This window comes from Rousettus aegyptiacus, unplaced genomic scaffold, assembly GCF_014176215.1.
Source record: "Rousettus aegyptiacus isolate mRouAeg1 unplaced genomic scaffold, mRouAeg1.p scaffold_m13_p_4, whole genome shotgun sequence".
NCBI lineage: Eukaryota > Metazoa > Chordata > Mammalia > Chiroptera > Pteropodidae > Rousettus > Rousettus aegyptiacus.
This window is the reverse complement of record NW_023416307.1, coordinates 155,843,861-155,863,998: the sequence shown is the minus strand read 5'-3', so window position 1 is coordinate 155,863,998 and position 20,138 is coordinate 155,843,861. Positions and strand designations below refer to the sequence as shown.

Sequence of the window (20,138 nt, the reverse complement as noted above, 5' to 3'; positions counted from 1 at the left end):
ACAGGTTCATAGGATATAGTCCTTTTAACTGTAAAGAATTAAGAAAACTACCCTGTGAAATGGTATGAGTGATATGGTAGAAAATTTAAGAAAGATCTGAAAGGGAGAGACACCTCTTGGGGAGTTTTAGCCATGGAGGGAAGGAAAAGCTGAATGATGGCTGCAGCGAAGTGGTAACTCTTACTGTGCCAGCTTGTGGTGATCACCGTGTGTGAAGCATGAGCACCCAGCAGGCGCTCAGAGTTTTCACAACTGCTGCTGCCCCACCTCCCAACAATGGGGAACTCAGAAGAAGAGGACTTTCAAAGGTCATCAGAATAATGAACCAATTTATAGAAACAGTTCAGCCTAGGCAGTTATTGAAGAAATAGAAGCAAACAATGAGGTGCTATGGTCACTAATTAGATTAGAAAAACCATTAAAAAAATCTGATAGTATTCACACAGGCTAGAGTTCAAAGGTCATTGCAACCCACCAGGCTGAGAGCAGACGGTGGTTCAAGGCTCGCTGCAGCATTCTCCATTCAGCATCATGGCAGATGGGCCCACGGCCAGGAACTCTCCCTTCCACCATTAACCTACCCCCACCCATCTATGGGAGAAAACTTTTAACAACTCAAAAAATCACATTGAAAAAAAGTTTATTTAAAAAAGTTCTAGCAGCAAGAACAGTAACAAAACAAAAGGAGAGACGGACAAACAAAACAAGAAGGAGGTTGTGTCCTACGGGACTCAACTCCGTGCTTTAATCAAGTTCTTTATACCGAGCAAACATGACTCTTCGCACAGCATCTCGGTAAGTCTCGTTGGACTGTCTCTTGCTGGTTCTTCCTGGAGCCCCAACACCGGGCCCCCTCATCCGGCCTTCAGTCTGAAAAACAAAGGCAAATAATAAAGTGAGCTCTAGAAATTAAATTAGCCTCAGGGATGGTCTTTGATTACAACCATTTCAGGACCAGTAAAGAGCAGGATACAGAAGAATTTTTAGATGTTTAACAATACCCAAGATGAGTAAGGAGGGCGGTGACACCAGGATTTCGGGATCTAGGATTCGACACCAGAAATATCAGAAGCCAATCTCCTATAGCTGGAAATTCCAGAGGGGGACTAAGCCAACACAAAACGGGCAGTGTTTCCTCTTATCGCTTTCTCTACTCTTCCTGAAAACTGAGGGGGGCCAAAGCCTTCCTGGGAACCAGGGCTAACTTCATGATCCTCAAATTGAGCCATCTAAGACCTCTGATGACAATCCCTCTCAGACGTGCCTTTATACCTTTTATTCCTAGTTCCCTGAATCCCTTCACCAAATTATTCTTCAGTCTCAAACTGCCTAATTCCCACAATGCCTCACCTCTTATTCCATGTAAAAATAAGATGAGCCTCAGGGGCAGCATGCATAGCTATACCCCAGTAACCAAGACTGATGGGTTCCTCAGCCCTCATGTCCTCAGCCGGCAGTGGAGAAAGCCCAGCTAAAAGGCAGGGAAATAGCTCTGGGCCACAGAACGAGAGGAAGCTAAGTATAATCCAGGTCCACTGGGGACCCTAACAAGATGAAAACCATTTCACCTCTTCCGCTGAAGCCAGTCCAGGATGGCCATATCCGAGGCCTGCCCCCTTCCTCCAGCCAGTGGCCTGTTGGACACAGCCTCCTTTGCTGCTGTTGTCAAGACCTTCTTTACCAACAGGTTTACGATCACTGCAAAAGAAGCAGACATACTTAGACACCATCAAAGTGATCTGTTTGTGAGCCTAATAAAAACCTCTGTCCCCTTGGTTCAGATTTGTTTCCTCTTATGTATATTAAATGATATCTCTGAGTGTTTGCTATCTATGCAACAGGCTCCATCCTGGGGATACAGAGATGACCAAGACCTGACCCTGTTCACGTGGAAGGAAAATATGTCAACTGATGCTTATAGCACATTGAAGAGCTCAGCCATGGATATGGCAACAGTGGACATGCTATGGAAATAAAGCAGAGGGAACACAAACCTTGAAGGGGCATCATCCAAAATGATAGTAATTCCAAAAAAGTACAGCTGAACTGGGTCTTGACAAATGAGGAGCTTATGAACTAGGAAAAAAGCATGAGAGGAAAGGAAGACACAAGCAAGGAGAAGTGAAAGAATACAATTCGCCCAGGAGAGGAGCAGCAGTAATTGACAAAAGGCCACTTGGGTCAGACTGTAAAATACTTAAACATCATGCTTGAATCATGACTCTGGATTTCATCCTTCAGGAAAAAAACCCCAACCAACTGGGGGGAAAAAAAATGAAAAAAACCCCTGACACCCCAGCTTCCCTCTAGGCAAGTTCTACCTCCACAAAAAGACGAGTTGTAGGAGCTGATTTCTGTTTACAAAGGTCATTTTGGTGGTAGGGTAGAGAATGGACAGAAGATTGAAGAGCAAAGATTTAGATTAGGGAGTCCAGTTTGAGGTGAGCTAGAAAGGGGGGGCGAGGTTTAATTAGAAATATGGCCACTAACAATACAGGCTGTGTCACACCAGTGGACTGTGACGCAGTGATATTATTACTCTGAAACAGAAGCACAGCAGGTTCAGCAGGACTGGACTGGCGCGGGATGTGGGATATGACACTGAGTAACTGTTTGGGGTGAGAAGCCGGAGAGATGTCCAAGAGATCAAGATGCCCAGAAGGTAAACAGAAGCAGTGGTTTCGAGTTCAGAAAACGAAACTGAATTAAGGTGAAGCCAGAGAACTTGTTAACCTGTTAGTGGCAGCTGAGACTTTGGGTACTTTAAACCAGGGGTCCCCAACCCCCAGGCCACAGATCGGTACCATCTGTGGTCTCTTAGGAACCAGGCTGCACAGCAGGAGGTGAGCTGAGAGCAAGTAAAGCTTCATCTGTACTTGCAGCCACTCACCAGCACTAGCATCACCGCCTCGGCTCCACCTCAGATTGTCAGGCATTAGATTATCATAGGAGCACTGGTCCCTGGTGCCAAAAAGGTTGGGGACCGCTGCCTTAGAACTTCAGGTAAAGAGGGTGGAGCAGCAAGAATAAAGGAAAACTGAAGGCAGAGGCCTGGAGAATATCCGGAACCACCCAGCACAGGAGGAGGAGAGCCAGTAGGATGCGGTGCGAAGGGTTCAGGAAATAGAGGGTCTCCTGCATCAAGCCCAACCGACTCAGGGCTAAGGTGTCCTTCCTCCTGGCTGACTCCAGCACCTTAGTCCGAGTCCACCGTCTTTCAAATTGCAGAGAATGACCCAATGAGATTTGCATCGATTAGGTTGTCCCACATTAATACTTTTTAAAAATGCAAATAGAAGAGTAGAATAAAAATAGCAGAGTTTATTGCACACAGTAAAGAAGTATTTTTATGAAGATTTCTTTTCAAGTTACACACAATTACTGGACCATGATTCAAAAATAACCTCGTATGGTGGGCTGTGAGCAAGTAAGTTGAAACACCAGAGCCCCAGCCCCATCTGGCCTCCCTCAGGGGACTTTCTCCATATGTAATTTCTCTCTTCCCCACAAACATAATCTACCTTGGCTTCTAGTTCTTTCACTGAACAACATACAGGTCTGCTCAAGTCTAACTAGATCAATACCTTGCTTGTCATCATTTTATAAGCTTCCACTGCCCTAAGCCAAAGTCTTAGCATGGCATTCAGGGGGCATGAACTTCATGAACTGGCTTCCAGATCTGTTGAGCCAGCCTCATCTCCCGCCACTCAACCACACATCTCTAGTGGTTAGCTCCACCAAGCTTCTTAGACCTTCCCAAATGCACCATGACCGTACTCCTTCTCACCCACGGTGGACGCAGTCCCCTCCTACTAAAATGCCCCCTCCTCTCTACTAGGTCTCTGTGTCTGCCCTGAGACACAGAGTCACCTAAGCCTTCCTTATTCTGTGTTCAGACAGCCCAGGACAATGCATGTCTGTCCCCTTGAGTACTCCTTGCATTTAGTGCAGCATCTGTACCCAGAGGGTTATCAATGAAGTCTATAACTCAGGGCCCACAACTTGGGGGTGACCTCACTAGAAACATGCACAGGGAGCTATAGACCACATAGGTCTATCAGCAGCCAACCACTCATTCAGTACCCTGGAGAAAAGGCCCAAGAAGAGCATGGCATGCTTATCGGGCCCACAAGGGGCACAGCATGACCAAAGAGGGGAGTAAGGGTTTCCAACAACGGCCACTCCAGCCCTGGCTTTGAGCAGCTAAGCAGCCAGCCAAGCTTCCACGCGAATATACATACTCCCTGTGTAAAGACACGTGGTCAAAAGGCTGGAGCGAACCTCACACTCAGAGTGCAGACAGAACCTGCTCCTGATAACCTCACCTCCTTGAGACGGAAAACAGCTGCGCCAGCGGAGGAGGAGACGGTTTCGTCATTAGGTCTTGAGGGCAACACTAAGTCAAGACTCCTCGCTTACCTGTCAGTTTCCCTGGAGTATTTAATTCGTTTTCTTTCTGGAGAGTCAAAAGATTGGAGCTTTTCTCTGCGATCATTTCCTCTTTCTTTAAACTTTCCCTGTTGGTGACCAGAAGAACAGACCCTGAAATTTCCATCTGAGGGACAGAGGAGTGAAGAAGCTTCACTTTATTCCTGATACTTCTAATGGAAAGGACGTTCACCTGGCAGCTCCCAGACCTCTCACTCCTTCATACATTCCTCCTGAAAAAGCAGTGGCTCCTTTGACCGGCCAACTTGGGACTAATAATAAGCTGGTAAGGTTGGCTCAGCTGTCTTTTTTTCTTTTGAGGAGAAAGAAGAGATCTCCCATAGGCCTCCATGTCCTGGTTCCTTACCATCACCTAAGGCCTGCCCTGTGCTGGTGGAGCCTGAGGCTGGGTAGGTGATCTGCCTTATTGTGTGGTCTAGGTGGCAAGCCCATTTGGCTTTCTTGGGAAAACTACTTCCTCTAACAGCCTTTAGTAGCAGTAAAGGGTGTTACTTCAGCAGCCCTATCTAACACTCCTTCATTGATTTTAAAAACTGAGCAGGAAAGACGAGTGCTATTTATTTGATCTACCCAGAGACCCTTAGCACCAGCTTTAAAAATACCAACTTTATTAAGGTATAATTTGTAAATAATACAATGCACTTATTTTAATGTAGTTTGATGAGTTTTGAGAAACGTACATACCATTTCTCAGAGCCTCTGAATTCTCTGTCTTTAGAACAGCCTATAAATTTTACACCAGAAAACAAAGAGCTGTAGTCAAGGCAGTACCAGGCCACTGAAGCTCACCTCTCGTTCTCTCCTCTCCAGATAGGCTAGCTCCTGCTCAGACTGTTTTATCTTCCGGTGGATCTCCAGGTTTTGCTGAGAAGAAAAGGCATTCTATGAGTACAGGTTTTAAAAAATTCTTCCAAGCCTCTCCCAGTGGCTGCTTTAAGGCTTATGGTCAGGGCCCCTTTCCCTAATACCTTGTGCAGGTCTGAGAGCTGCTGGTGTTTGATCAGGGCTTCTTTATTGGGGAACTGCCTTCTGCAGAGCAGACAAGCCAGTTTATTCCAGTCAGTGAGTTTGTCTTCTTCGTTCTCCTTCTTGGTTGGCTCCTCTCGCTGCTGGGGCTGCGCTGTGCGGGGCTGAGGAGGGGGCTGCTCCTCCTCCTCCTCCTCCTCATAGTCACTGTCCCCTCCATACTCACCCAGGAGGCCGATCAGTGGGTTTACCACTTTAGGCTGGAAAAAGAAGGCCAAGGATTAACCCCAAACTCAAACCCAACCTATATTTTGGGGCCTGTTTTCTGGATATTCTGATGTCGGCATCTTGTTTCTTCCTTTAGTTTGAAAGATGAGCTGGGTTTATAATAGGCCCACTGACCACACTGGTCATTTCTCAGATGGAGGCAACGTGGTCAAAGCTTGACTTTTCTCCTCACTCATTCAGGTAAGCCAGAAAAGTTCCCTTAGAAGTGACTCTAACAACAGAATGGTGAAGAGAAGGAAAAGACAAGGGAACCAACTTAGTACATAGGAGAACAGTTATAAAATTACAAGTTCCAAAAATGGAAGAGAGAGCGGTCATCTCCAAGTCACATGGAGAAGAGGAGGGACACATTTTATTAAGGCTACAGGAACCTCCAGAGCAAAAAGGATTTAGAAAGTGGACTAAAGTAACTGAAAGATAAGCACTCAGGTAGACAGATCTAGCTCCTGGGAAAGGGAAAGGCAAAGGCGTGGTAAGGATAGAAGCATCACAACGAACTGAATTAATGATGTGGAGCAGGCAAAGAGTGTTTATCAGCAGCTTATAGAAAACTTAAGACAGGAAACATGAGGGCCAGGAAAATGGGTTTCTTTGGTTGTTTAGAAGAGAAGAATTGACACAATCAAGTTTATAACTTAAAAAAGGCCAGGCATGCCCCGTACTGGTGGGAACGGTGCAGGGTCAAAGGAAAGAAGACAGATCAATGTCTTTGATTCTCCAGTTATGTTCCTAATTAGCAGATATGAAAATTTACTTCATGCTTATACTCAAGAGGAGTCCTTTGGGAGACAAAAGAGCTTAAAGGACCAACATCAAAGTGAGACATCAGCCTTGAACTTCCTTTCCCATTAGGAACCAGCCCCAGCCTTAGCCCAGGGCATCCGCTCAGCCTTACTGGTGGAGGACTCTCTTCCTTCTTCACAGTGGGAGGCAGGGGCTTCTTAAAGACATCCTCTGGGGGTGCTGTCCCCTCACTGGCATTTTCCTGAAACTGATCAAACCAAAGGTAATTCTCATATGACACTCATAATAGTTAGGTTAAGAGTTAACCCTGTTGTAATTAGTCTAATTTCCCAAACCTCCTGTGGAGAGAGAAAAAAAGGGTTCTATGGAAGTAATCTCACAGGGTGATCTGATCATAAATTCCTCACTGGGCAGGTCGTGGTGGGTAGTCATGCCCCAGGCCTATAACTTCTTTAGAGATAGGTTTTAAGCCAGCCTTGTCCATTGTTTTCATGCATCTAGGTTAACCTACCTTTGAAATAGTAATAGTAATACCCCACTCAATAAAGCACATAATCAAGGGAAACTAAAGAAAAAATAAACAAATGGAACTAAATCAAACTAAAAAGTTTTTGGATAGCAAAGAAAACCATGAACAAAACTAAAAGATAGTCTACTGAATGGCAGAAGATATTGCCAACGAGACATCAGATAAAGGGTTAATATCCAAAATTTATAAAGAACTCATACAACTCAACCCCAAAACAAAATGAAATAAAATAAAAAACCCAACCAATTAAAAAAGGGGCAGAGGACGTGAACAGGCATTTCTCCAAAGAGGACATACAGATGGCCAACAGACATATGAAAAGATGCTCAACATCACTAATCATTAGAGAAATGCAAATTAAAACCACAATGAGATACCACCTCATACCTGCCAGAATAGCTATCGGCAATAGTTCAAAACAAAACAAGTGTTGGCGAGAGAGGCTGTGGAGAAAAGGGAACCCTCATGCGCTGCTGGTGAAATTACAGATTGGCATAGCCATTATGGAAAACAGTTTGCAGGTTCCTCAAAAAGTTAAAAATAGAACTATCTTATGATCTAGCAATCTCACTTCTGGGTACTTATCTGAAGAAAACCAAAACACTAATTCGAAAAAATATGTGAACCCCTATGTTCACCATAGCATTATTTACAATAGCCAAGATATGGAAGCAATCTAAGTGTCCATCAACAGACAATTGGATAAAGAAGTTATGGTACATATACTTTGGAATATCTCAGCCATAAGAAAAATGAAATCTTACCATTTGCAACTGACATAGATGGACCTAAAGGGTATTATGCTAAGTGAAATAGGTCAGACAGAGAAAGACAAATACCATATATCGCTTATATGTGGAACCTAAGAAACAAAGTAAATTAATAAACAAAATGAAAACAGACTCAGAGAGAGAGAACAAACGGGTGATTGCCAGATGTGGCGGGAGTGTTGGCGGGGATGGGTGAAAATGGTGAAGGGCTTAAGAAGTACAAACTGGCAGTTGCGAAACAGCCACAGGGATGAGAAGTACAGCATGGGGAATATAGCAAAAACTAATGTCATAATTATGTATTGTGCCAGGTGGGGACTAGACTAACTGGGGGGATCGCTTTGTAAATTATATAAATGTCTAACGACTATGATGAAACTAATATTTAAAACCAATTCTAATTAAAAAATAAAAATTAAAAAAATAAGTAAATGAAATACGTTGTCAAAATAAAAAAAAGCGCATAATCTTGTTAACTACCCTGTAATCCAATCCCCACCACGCTTTCCTCCACTTCCATGTAATCTTCCTTCCGTTCCCTCCTTAATTTCAAATGTATAAAAGAAGCTGCAAAACTGTTATTTCCTCCAGCATCTGAGATCTTGTTTCCTGGCATGTTGTCACTTTCACTCAAATAACCTTATCAAAAAAAAAAAGCCTCTATAGATCTGGATGTTTCTTATATCAACATTCCTAATTTGTGAAATAGCTATAATGTTATGATTTCAAAATAAAAAAACCTTTAAACATATAACATTTAGTATATATTGAGAGATTACTATCAGGAACCAGATGAGACATTTACATGCATTATCTTCTTCAGCTTTTACTACAATCCTCCTAGACAGGCATTAATAGCCTCACTCTAGAAAAGATTAGGTGCTCACTTAGGCAGCACATATACTAAAATTGGAAGAATACAGAAAAGATTGCAAATGTAGTTGGAAAAAATAAGTAGCAAACGCAGAATCTAACATTAAGCCAATGTGACTCTAAAATCTGAGTTCCTAGCCTGCCCCGCCAACAACTAGCACTATTAGAAGGGAATAAAGAGACAAGTAATGAATTGAACCAAAAGCATTCATCCATTTTTACTAATACGTAACTGGTGTAAGGGTAAATCAATATAATTCTTTGGAAAATAATTTAATTTTATGTTAAGAAATGTTAAAAATGTTCAACTTTGACCTTGAAATTTTATTCTAAGGGAATAATTTAAAAGGAGAAATAAAATGCTAAATGGTGTACATTATAACAGTATAAGATTAGAAAACAAGACAAACAATGCAGGAATGATAAAGAAAACAAGGGTACACTTTTACCAGTGTACCATTTTTACTAGTGAGGCGCCAAGATAATAATTTAAAAATATTGTAGACATAGAAAAACTATGATCAAATAGAAAGTGAATAAAAAATACGAAATGGCATCCTCTGCTAAAGAAACACTCACAGAACTGTGTACACAGAGCCAAGCACTGAACAGGGGGAACTTGGCAAAGTGAAACTGGAGCTGGTGCTGGGGTTACAGCTGAGTCATTGTTCTACCGCCCGCGGTTTTTGCATTTGTAAAAGAGCCCTGGCTGTGAGAGGCAGAGACTGCCTGGTTTTTAACAAAGCACATCTCCAACCTCATCTCACAAGGCCTCTCACCCTTGTCGCTCCTCTATCTTTTTTTTCCTTGCCATCTCTTTTAGACGTTTCCTTCTTGCTACTTGACTTTCCTTGACTGGTGGGTTTCTTCTCCTTGATCTCTTCTTCCTCAGGTGACCCAGGGTCCTGGGGCACAAAGACTTCTTGCTGCAACACAGTGGGAAACAGTTAAGTCTACAGAATGCTTCACTTCCCCAGTGATTCCAGGTCTGAGGAGCGCAGTTTCCTTCTGGGGGAAAGAACAGGTTTCTCACTGCCAAGCCTGAGAAGAGACCCTATCAAACAGTCGAAACCCACCCCAAGCGGCCAGGACACATCCAGACTACTGCCAGTGCCTTGTAGCAAGAGCAGCGCTGTAATGCCACAATGGTTTTCCAGACAGACAACAGTTAAAATAAAAGTCATCATCTTTAAAATCCACCTAAATAAATACGACTCAATATAAGATCTAAACTTTTTAAAACACCAGACTAGCCATGAGGTACAAAAGTCGAAGCAGCTGCCTAGAATGGAGAAATATTCCGTTTCCACAGATTTAAACTTTTCTACTTTTCATGCAATGAGCAACCAGAGAATCCAGGGGATAAAATCTTCAAAGTAATAATTATAGGTACTCTTTTCAAAAGAATCATTGACAAGGCAAACACAGCCAAAGACTTACCTGGGTGTTGGGGTCATAATAGGTTCCTGCCAAAGGGTCATAATAGTAGCCAGTAGCAGAATCATATATGTAGCAGTCAGATGATGCTAGAGAGAATAAACCAGAGCCAGTGTTAGTACCTGGCCAATGAAGCCCTTGCTGGGGACTCACCAAGAATGAGACTGGCCAACCCAAATAGGTGCAGAACCTGTGGGTGGTGCTCTCTCTGAATGAGCACCCGCAGTCAGCAGCATCTCTTGCTAACTTTGTGACCAAGATTTCAATGAATGAGTAGTCAAACCAGAAAGAACAACAGAAACAACACAAAAGTCACTCACACTGTTGTCCTTGTCGATTTGTATCTGAAGACCAATCTGAATTTCTGCCACCTCCCCTCCTATCTCGGAAATATTTTTTACCCTATCAAAGAAAGGCAAATTAAAATCATAGAACTTCCAACAGCCATTAACCTATAGTCAGCCCCGCAGAGAATTCAAGGTCACTCTTTCAGTCACTGGAGGACTTTAGCAGAACACTCCCCAACTGCTGAAGCGTACCTGATAGTAGTGCATGTGGTCAGAATGGTCCCCGGAATCATTTCTGCAACAAACAATACAACTTGTCAAGCGCCTGCTACCAAAACCACTTGGGAAGTGTCTAACCCTACAGACTGGCCAACTCCCTTTCCTCCATTTTGCAGGGAAAGGAATCGGCACCGACAGTAAGCAGGTCTGGTGGTGCAGAGACTCCCGAGGGGAGGAGCAGTGGGACTTCTACAAAGCCATCTGCTGGAGCGAAACAGCAACTGAGTTGAGGGGGCAAGAGCCAGACTGTCCCCATCCCTGTAAGCCTGACTCTCTGAGGCAGCCATTTTCCAGTACCTCTCCTGGGTCGAGATGAGGGAAGGAGTAAAGAGGAATCAGAGTTCCCAGGGCCACTGAGGTTTGAACGAGGTCAGGGAGTGGGAAGTCAGGACGGCATTTCCTCAGGATTCTAAGGGACAAGGCTGTATCAAGATTTTTCTGCACATCCACGACTATATTATCACTGAGTATATCGTTGGCACCCAAAGATACCAGGCAGTCACAAAAGGGAGGACTGAAGTACCTGGCCTATGATTTAAGGGGAAAAAAAATCTGCAGTTGGAACGAGGCAAGCTTCAGAAAAAGAAAACATATCTGCGCATGTCTGAAGCAATCGCACTGCGAATGCATCCTGTCTTACCACCTCTGCCCTGCCGGCCAGGAACAGGAGCTTCCTCGCAGAGCCCCGAGCGGAGGCAGCACGAGCGAACCCCACCCCTCCGCCTTACCTTCGTTTGCCAGTGGCCAGGTTTACAGCTACCATCTTCCCATCAATGCTAAATGGTGGATCGAGGTTCTGCAAGATCTTCACTACACGAAGAGCTTCCTGGGGAACCAAAGACACACGTGAGCCCAAAGAGAGAAAAGGCCATGTCCTCTGAAAAAGAACTGAACAGGAATTTTCCTTCTCAAAAGGAAAATTTACTGAACAGTATGTTTTGGTCATTACTGTCATAGGAAGAGCACACTGGTAAAAACAGGCAACTCTTAATGAAGGGCTGACCAGAACAGTGGTCAGAGTAGACGTCAGTTTCTTTTTTTGCTTTTATTGGAAAACATTTTATTGTGCTGAGCATCCCTTTTTCTGAATTACACAGATTTAAGGTTTGCTCCAGAAGAGAAGACAGCATAATCAACCCATATTTATGACTCTGCTTTTTGTTTTTGTTCAGTTTCTGGTATATATTTCAGAAACTCAAATCTTATTCTTTTAGGCTGCAACTGTCCTCGTATCAGATCTAGTTTGTGATTTTTGAGCATGAAATCTATGAAACACCAATAATTTTCATTATCATCTTCATGTTACTTCCATAGAAAAGGTCCCCACAACTAAAAACTTAAGCCACAAGCATATTAAAGCAACACTCTGAGGAAAAAGAAGTGTGTTACCATCAAATATAAAACCATCTGTGGTTGAGCAGAACAAGTTTGAGAAATCAGAAAATTTACTAAACTCTTTAAAGGTTCAGTACCCAGATTCTTCACAAGTGACTAAGTTTCCTTTATTTTAACTGGAGATTATAAATGCCACAAGACAAAAATTGATCTGGGAAACCACTCAGAGTCCTAAGTTTCAAGGGTGGTTGCTTCACGTGAATAAACAGTAAACCCAAAGGAAAGAACGAGAGAGGTTATGATACCGGGTAGCACATGAGAATTCCATCAGGAAAGAAATCCTTTAGACTTTCTTGAGGTTTCTAGAGCCAGCTGTCCCTAGGCCACAGTAAGGTGGGGGAAACTCACCGCATGGGAGTCAAGGTCAATGAAGCCGTAGGTGTGGCCCATGGGGCCGGTTCTGTTCTTGATAATACGGACGTTGGCAGTAGTCAGGTGGACGTAGGGCTCCAGCACCTCCACGATCACCTCAGGTGGTGTGGAACGATAGATGCGTTTGAGCATGATTGCTGAACAAACCAAGCACGAACAGAGAGAGACAAGGAAAGAGAGAGAAAGGTTAATTTTTAAAGTCCTCAGAACCTGATTGTTTTTTTTTTTTTTTACTGCAGATGACAGTAGATACTACTTCCTCTAGCAAGGCTGGTTCTACAACAAAATGCTGGTCAAATAAAGACTTCATGATTTTCTTCACCAATACTTAGAAATCTAAAATTATGTCTTGCTGCATTTTGTTTTGTTTTTCAAAACGCCTACAGCACCTGGCATTCCTAGGTGGTCTCCCCCTGCTGCATCTGAATAGCAACTTGCTATTTGAAGAATGAGGATTCCTTCAGCCAGTTGCAGCAAGGCCGGCAGAAAGCAGAAGCCTCTAGATCAGGCTGAGGGAAGTAGCTGGTCCCGACCCACGACACAGGCCACCTATGCCAACTGCAGTGGCCACAGCCTGGCACATGCCCTGACGAACCACTTACTTTTGCTTTCCCCATCCTGGCGTGTCTCCCCCGACCATGGCTCCTTCTCTCGGTCTCTTCGGAAGGCAAGCCCTTCCCTTCGAGGAGGCAGATACCTTTCAGCTTCTCTTTTTTGATGTCCCAGGCGTGGTTCTTGTCCTTCTTCCCGCTTTTTGGGTTCAGGTTCCTTATCAATGGACCTCGGGGGCTGGCTGGATTGTTTTTCTGATGATGCTGGTATGGATGTTTTCTGAGGCTGAGGGTAGGTTATTAATTCTTGCTTGGCCTCTGTCACTAGAGGAACAAAAACAGAAAGAGAATCTCCAGGTTTTATCCAAAATACCCAACCGCTGTGCTTCCTCATCTGCCATCAAATACTGATACTGCAATGCTTTCAACAGTCTCAGAAATATCTACGAAAAAGTCCTGACAGACTAAGCAAAGCTAAGGAGACAGCGCATGGCGCTTGCTAAGTTTGGTAGAAACATATATCCCAAACACATCTAGGAGCCTTGCTTCTTCCGGAGTTATGGGAGTAAGACAGCTATCCCCAATTCTGTAAAACTACAGGCCCCTCTCCTACGGACAAGCTAAGAAAAGACCTATCTACACATAGCTCATTCACATGCAAATAATTACAATGGGCAAATGTCCTTCAAAATATAAGTGATTCCTTGCAAATCTCCTTCTATATGTGAACAATCTGCCCAGTTAACGAGGGGCATATTTTTACAATTCATCCATTCTTTGAGGGTTCGCAGGAAGTCATGTGACTCAAAAAGAGACATGTGACTCAAAAAGAGACATTCTCCGGAAGCAATGCAGAGATTAACAGCAGTGATAGGCAGCAAGTGAGCACTTGTGCTGTTTCCAGGTTAAAGCTGTCTCAGCCATCTTAGCGGTAAGGCGCCCAATGTTTTTCAATGAACAATCTCTGTTAGAATAGCCCGAGAAAGAAGTCTTTTTGAGGGAAAAAAAACACATTTTTGCCTCAAGTAACACAACAGGCTAAAAGCCTCAGTAATTTACTGAACTTCCCACTTGGTGGTTTGGTTTCTAGAGCATGCAGTGCCTTCCCCAATTCGTCAGAGAGGATTTCCACTGTCAGCCAAAAGCCCAGCTGAGAAACTATGCATACTACGTTAGGCTGTTCAGAAGGCTACATGGATATGCACCGAACTGTATTTTATAGTGACACCCCAACTTCCCATAAGGGATAATATCAGAAACATGCACATGACTGTCACGATTACAGGACTACTGCTATGGACGCCTTTAACAGTCTCGTTAAGGTTGTCTACCTAGAGGTTCCCTGGAGAAATTTAAAGTCAAGTGACTGACATGCTGGTAGGTTTATTCCTTTATAAAAATAACGTACACCCTCAATCCTGATTATTTTCTCTTTTTCTATTTTTACTGTTTCTTTAACAAATTTATTTTCTGTTGAAGATCCTAAAATATTCACATAGAGTGTAAATGAGAAAATAGTATCGATAGCAAAAGATTACCAATAGCTTCAATGAAGTGAGGAGTCACATGAACTAATGCCACGTAGACTCTTGCTCAGCCCTGCACTCTTCAATGTACTCTAAATCAGGGGTCCCAACCCCTGGGCCACGGACCGGTACTGGCTGCACGGCAGGAGGCGCACAGCAGGCGGGTGAGTGAAGCTGCGTCTGTATTTGCATCACCGCCTCAGCTGCTCCACCTCAGATCATCAGGCATTATCGATTCTCAAAGGAGCACCGGTCCCTGGTGCCAAAAAGGCTGGGGACCGCTGCTCTAAATCACAGCACTACTGACCTCTGCTCAGCTGTCCATTTAATCACCTCAGTGTGAAGAGCCCGCAACCCATATCTTTTCCCTGGTGGGACTCTGAGATCCAAAGTCATTTACTACAAGGTCACACGAAGTTGGATATCACGCTGCACTTTTAACCCGTTTCTCATTTAGACAAAAAAAAGTGCAGCTCACTGTCAGCATTAATTTAACACCACACGTAGGAATGCTATGTTTTCTAGGATTTGATATTTTCAGCAACTGAGAATTATTATTTTTTATTAAGTGGAAATACCACTACTAAAAACAGAATGCTATAAATAGAATGTCATTTGTTTAAAAAGACTATCAATATACTAGAGAGATATGAAAATAATAATAAAAGCAAGATATTTCATGGCAAACTTTGGGGGTAAAATTAGGACTGTAATCCGCAAGTCACTCGAGTATTCTTGGGGCAAACAGGAAATGGGTTAAGAACTACAGATCAACTTATATTTAAGCATGACTACTCTAAAGCAAAGGAAAGCATAAAATCTGTTTGCTTAGTTCATGAAATAAAACCACCACTGCCACCGCCTCCACCACTCACCTTCCCTTGGGCACTTGCAGAACGAACACGAAGATCGGTGTCCACCCGTGCTGGTCTTACACTGCAAGAGCAAGAGAGAGAACTCAATGCGACGAAAACCATTTAAAAAACCTATGCATATCCGACACAGGAACACCTGCCCAAAATGAAATAAGCCATATCTCAGATCACCGTAAGCCTGAAGGGCTCTGAAAGCCCCCCCGCCCCCCACCAGAGCTGCTGTTCGAGAGCTGCCTTCTAACAGGGCTTCTGGACTCTGGTACGGCTCCAAATGTCTTGCCCTGGACAAGGATTTCTATAGGTAACAAACTTAGCTAAGGAAACTGGACTGTTAAGTGGTTTATGGATATGACTGCCCCAAAGCCATTGCCGCTTACAGTCTGCACCCAAAATTTGGTGCTGAACTGGTTATGACAGCCCCCACTTAGGCTTGGCTGGAACTGAGAAGAATTTAATTATCAATTTCTAAAACACATTTTTTAAAAGGACAAGGAAGGAGAAGGAAGACATGCAAGTTGTGCCTTTAGCAGCTATTCTGAGAATGTTAAAAAGAAAAAGAACATTCACTAGCCCAGAACAAGGGAAGAAACACTTTGCAACGTGAATGTAGCTCTTGTCTAAATCTATGAGCAAAATGGCATGCATACAGCCTAGCCCCAAAGCCCCTGAACTTCCAAGAGCTATGAGGGCAGTGTGGTGACTAGCAGGAAACCAAAAGGCAGGACCCATGAAGAGGATGCTATATGGGTAGAGCCTTGTAGGAAAAAGTGTGCCGAATATGGAAGAGAGGCGAGAATAATGGCAGCAGCGACTAATGACTAAATAGCACACATCCATGTTCCATGCCTACTTTACATGTCGTCGTTACTGATCCAGACAACTATCACCTCCACTTTGTAGATGACGCAACTGAGGCCTGGAGAAGGGCCATCACGGTCAATCATTTCACTGTTCCCTTCTCTGTAAACGGATCATATACACAGCCCTGCCCACTGTCAAGTGACTGTGCTGCCCCACAGGCTGAGAGCGCTTTCCCAATCCACTTTCAGCCTTGGCCAATGGAGTGTGAGTGAACGTGAGCTACAAAGGTCTGACAGCACCTTTAAGAGCTACAGCTTGTGCTAATGAGCCGCTTGTTCTTTCCCTCAGCCAGGAGAACACCAGTCTCACATCAGAACTGCTTCTTCCACCTGGGTGCCAGATGAGAACCCAGAAGCCATGGAGCAAAACTGTTAGCAATGACCCAAAGCCACCGACATGCACTGTAAGTGGAGAACATGTCTGTTGTTTTAAGTCACTAGGATATGGGGGCTATTGGTTCTTACAGCAGGGCTCTAAGTGGCAGAGCCAGGATCCTAACCTCAGTAGGTGCAATTTAAATACCATAAAATTCACCTGTTTTAGTGTCCAAATAAATGATTTTACTATATGGTATGGTGCAGCCATTGTCACAATCTAACTTTACAACATTTTCATCACTCGAAAAGAAACCTAGTAGGCTCATTTCCCATCATCACCCCCGTCTCACGGAATTGTGCAATGTAAGATCTTTTGTGCCTGCCATAGCTTTTTCAAGGTTCATCCATGTTGCAGCATGGATGTGTTAGGACTTCATTTCTTTTTATTGCCAAATAGCATTCCACTGTATGGCTATACCACATCTTGCTTATCCAATCATCAGATGATGGACACGTGGGATGTTTCCTTCCATCTTTTGACTATGGTAAATAATCCTGCTATATTTTTAAAAAGTCGGTGCATTCCATATCAGGCTAAAGATTGCATACGAAGAGCTGGCACCTCAACCTTTCCCAAAAAAGTGCAGAAATTAAAAGTACCTCTGAGATAGCTAAGCAAGTGGCCTATTATTTTAAGGGACAATGTATCCAAGCCATTCTGTTCTTTCAAGCAATAGCCTTGGCAATAGCTATATAATTTGGACATCAGATATCAAGACTTGTTTTATGCCAATTAACATAAAAAAGAGTCAAAATCTTCTCTTTAAATGCTAGCGTCTTCGATTTCCAATTAAAAAAGAAACAACAGAGTGCATGATAGTTGATATTGAAAATATAAGGGGGGGATCACCTAGAACCCTAAGACATAGAGGCAAACACTATTAAAATATTATATGTTATGAAATTCTGATGGTCTTTTTTTTCCAGAAATGGAAAGCTGATCTTAAAAATTTATACAGAATTGCAAGAAACCCTGAATGGCCAAAACAATTTTGAAAAAGAACAAACTTTTGAAGGATTCATTCTTTCCAATTTTAAAACTCACTATAAAGCTACAGTAATCAAAATAGGGTAGCACTGGCATAAGCATAAAGATATAGATTGACAGTATAATTCTGAATCTATAGAAATAACCTTTAGATCTATGGTCAATTGTTTTTCCACAGGGGCCAAAACCATTCAATGGGGAAAGAATAGTTAAGGAAACAAATGGTGCAGAGACAACTGAACATCAACAGGCCAAAGAATGAATGAAGTTGGACCCTTGCCTCACATCATGAACAATTAACTCAAAATAGATCAAAGATCTAAATGTAAAAGCCAAAACTTTAAAATTCCTAAAAGAAAATGGAATGGTAAATCTTCACGACCTTGGATTTGGCAATGGTTTCATGACACCAAAGGACAAGCAGCAAAAGAAAAAAATAAACTGGACGCTATCAAAATTAAAACTTTTGCATACCAAAAGATGCTATCAAAAAACTGAAAGACAGCCCGCACCATGGAAGAGAACATTTGCAAATCATGTATCTGACAAGGGTTTAATATCTAGAGTATATAATTTAACAACAAAAAGACAAATACCCAATTAAAAATGGGCAAAAGACGTGAATTAATATTTCTCCAAAGATATATAAGAGGCAATAAGCGCCTGGAAGAATGCTCAGTGTCACCAGTCATCAGGGAAACGCACGTCAAAATCGCGATGAGATACTGCTTCACACCCACTACAATGGCTCTTACAAAAAAAAAGGGGGGGGGGACAAATGTTGGCAAAGACATAGAGAAACTGGAACCCTGAGACATTGCTAGTGGAAATTTAACACGGAGCAGCCACTATCTGTGCAAAACAGTTTGGTGGTTCCTCAGAGTTAAAACAAAGTACCACATGATGCAAAAATTTCACTCCTGGATATATACCCAAATAAACTGAAAAGAGATATTCGAACAAAAATTAGACACAAATATTCATGGCAGTCTTATTAACAATATCCAAGAAATGGAAACGACTCAGAGGTCCATCAACTGATAAAAGATAAACGAACAACGTGTGGTAGAGCCATATAGTACTACTGAGTCGTCAAAGTGAAGTACTGATATGGGCTACAACACGGATGAACCTTGAAAATGTGCTCAGTGAAAGGAGGAGGACATTAAATCCACATACTGTATGATCCCACTTATATGGAACGTCAGAATAGGCGAATCCAGAGACAGAAAGCAGACTAGTGGTTTCAGGGACTAAGGAAAAGGGGAATGGTGAGTGACTGCTTAACTTGAGCAGACACAAGGTTTCCTTTTGGGGTGATACAAAAGTTCTAGAACTAGATAGTGTAGAAGGAAGGTTGCACAACATTGTGCACGCCACTGAGTTATATGACTTTAAATGAATAAAATGGCAAATTTGATGTTATGTGTATTTTACCACAATTTTTAAAAAAGTTAAGTGTCTTCCTAAATTGACATCTTAAGGTAGTACATCCATGAAATATGAGCGCTTTGGTTAATGACAACCACAGTTATCCAAATTGTATTTCATTGAGATTAATAAAATATCAAGCTAAAGTTTTTACTGATTTTTATTAAGTTTTCTAATACTTTGAATGACTCATGGGTCAGAAACGTCATAAATTTTTCATAATTATTTTTGAAACTAGTAGCAATGAAAAATGACAAATTATATTTTCATACTCAACTGCAATCAAATTGGACTTCTAATGAATATAGACTAAAGTCAGCTAATATGCCATTCCACAAGAATATGGAGTTTAGCAGAGGTAAACTGCCTCGGTACCTAAAGTTCTACATCCTTGGAAACCTCTGGATATCCCCCAAATGTACACAGGACCAGCCTCTCTAAATCCATCATTCCAAACACTAATTCCCCTGTAATAGCCCTGAAGAAGGGTAATGAGGGAGAGGTTTTAAGTTGAGGAACCGTTATTCTTTCAGTTCATTATCAACAGAAAGTGTGACATATGCCCTTGGAAAAGCATTTCCAACTGCAGGCCTAGAACCCTCTAAGGCCACAGCCAGCAGCTGGGAAGCAGGAACTATGGACGGCCTTGCCCTGACCTCTAGTTCATATGAAGTGAACCAAGGAAGAAGAGCTTTGCCCTTGGCAATGCACGCTACCAGGAGCTGTGGCATCAGCTCCTTACTTCTAAGGAAAGGAATTCTTGGCACTTACCCGTTTACAGTACCAAAAATCCGGGCTCGGTACATACGCGAGGGTGACCTCTTTGTCATGGATCATTAGAGTTCCCTGTGAAGACAAAGACAGAGCCATCAACATCAATCCTCAGAGACATGGAGAGACGGGAAGGCACAGAGAGCCTTTCCAGTCCCCAAGCTGAAACATTTTACGAAGAGTGAGCTTATTCATCAGCAAAAGGAAATGGCTGTTTTAAGCCACAGACTCGGGGCAGTGTGGGAGAGCAAGCTCAAGCTTAGGGAAGGGGAGAAGGTGAAATCAGTCTTCAGCCTTGGCTCCTGCGGGCTGGGGCGCTGTCCTTGGGCAGGTCAGGCCCAGTCTATTCCTCCAGAGGTCATGTGGTGT

The 20,138-nt window shown here is 42.9% G+C and overlaps 1 protein-coding gene across 7 annotated transcripts in view; it reads right to left on the bottom strand.

Moving 5' to 3' along the window:
* Positions 1–623: 623 nt before the first annotated feature.
* RBM6 (RNA binding motif protein 6) overlaps positions 624–20,138 on the bottom strand; it is a 91,542-nt gene continuing 72,027 nt past the window's right edge. For 5 of the 7 annotated variants that reach the window (XM_016149985.2, XM_036219561.1, XM_036219560.1 and 2 more), the window contains 15 exons: positions 19,770–19,844; positions 15,342–15,402; positions 12,992–13,264; positions 12,366–12,526; positions 11,351–11,448; positions 10,596–10,638; positions 10,377–10,458; positions 10,060–10,145; positions 9,399–9,545; positions 6,599–6,694; positions 5,418–5,675; positions 5,239–5,313; positions 4,420–4,517; positions 1,569–1,698; positions 698–870 (listed from right to left, as the gene is read on the bottom strand). In XM_016149985.2, coding sequence (XP_016005471.2) covers positions 745–870; positions 1,569–1,698; positions 4,420–4,517; positions 5,239–5,313; positions 5,418–5,675; positions 6,599–6,694; positions 9,399–9,545; positions 10,060–10,145; positions 10,377–10,458; positions 10,596–10,638; positions 11,351–11,448; positions 12,366–12,526; positions 12,992–13,264; positions 15,342–15,402; positions 19,770–19,844 — 1,809 coding nt within the window. In that variant the 3' untranslated portion in view covers positions 698–744. Of the gene's footprint in view, positions 871–1,568; positions 1,699–4,419; positions 4,518–5,238; positions 5,314–5,417; positions 5,676–6,598; positions 6,695–9,398; positions 9,546–10,059; positions 10,146–10,376; positions 10,459–10,595; positions 10,639–11,350; positions 11,449–12,365; positions 12,527–12,991; positions 13,265–15,341; positions 15,403–19,769; positions 19,845–20,138 lie in introns of all 7 variants that reach the window. The other 2 variants (XM_016149984.2, XM_016149987.2) reach the window with 1 other exon arrangement.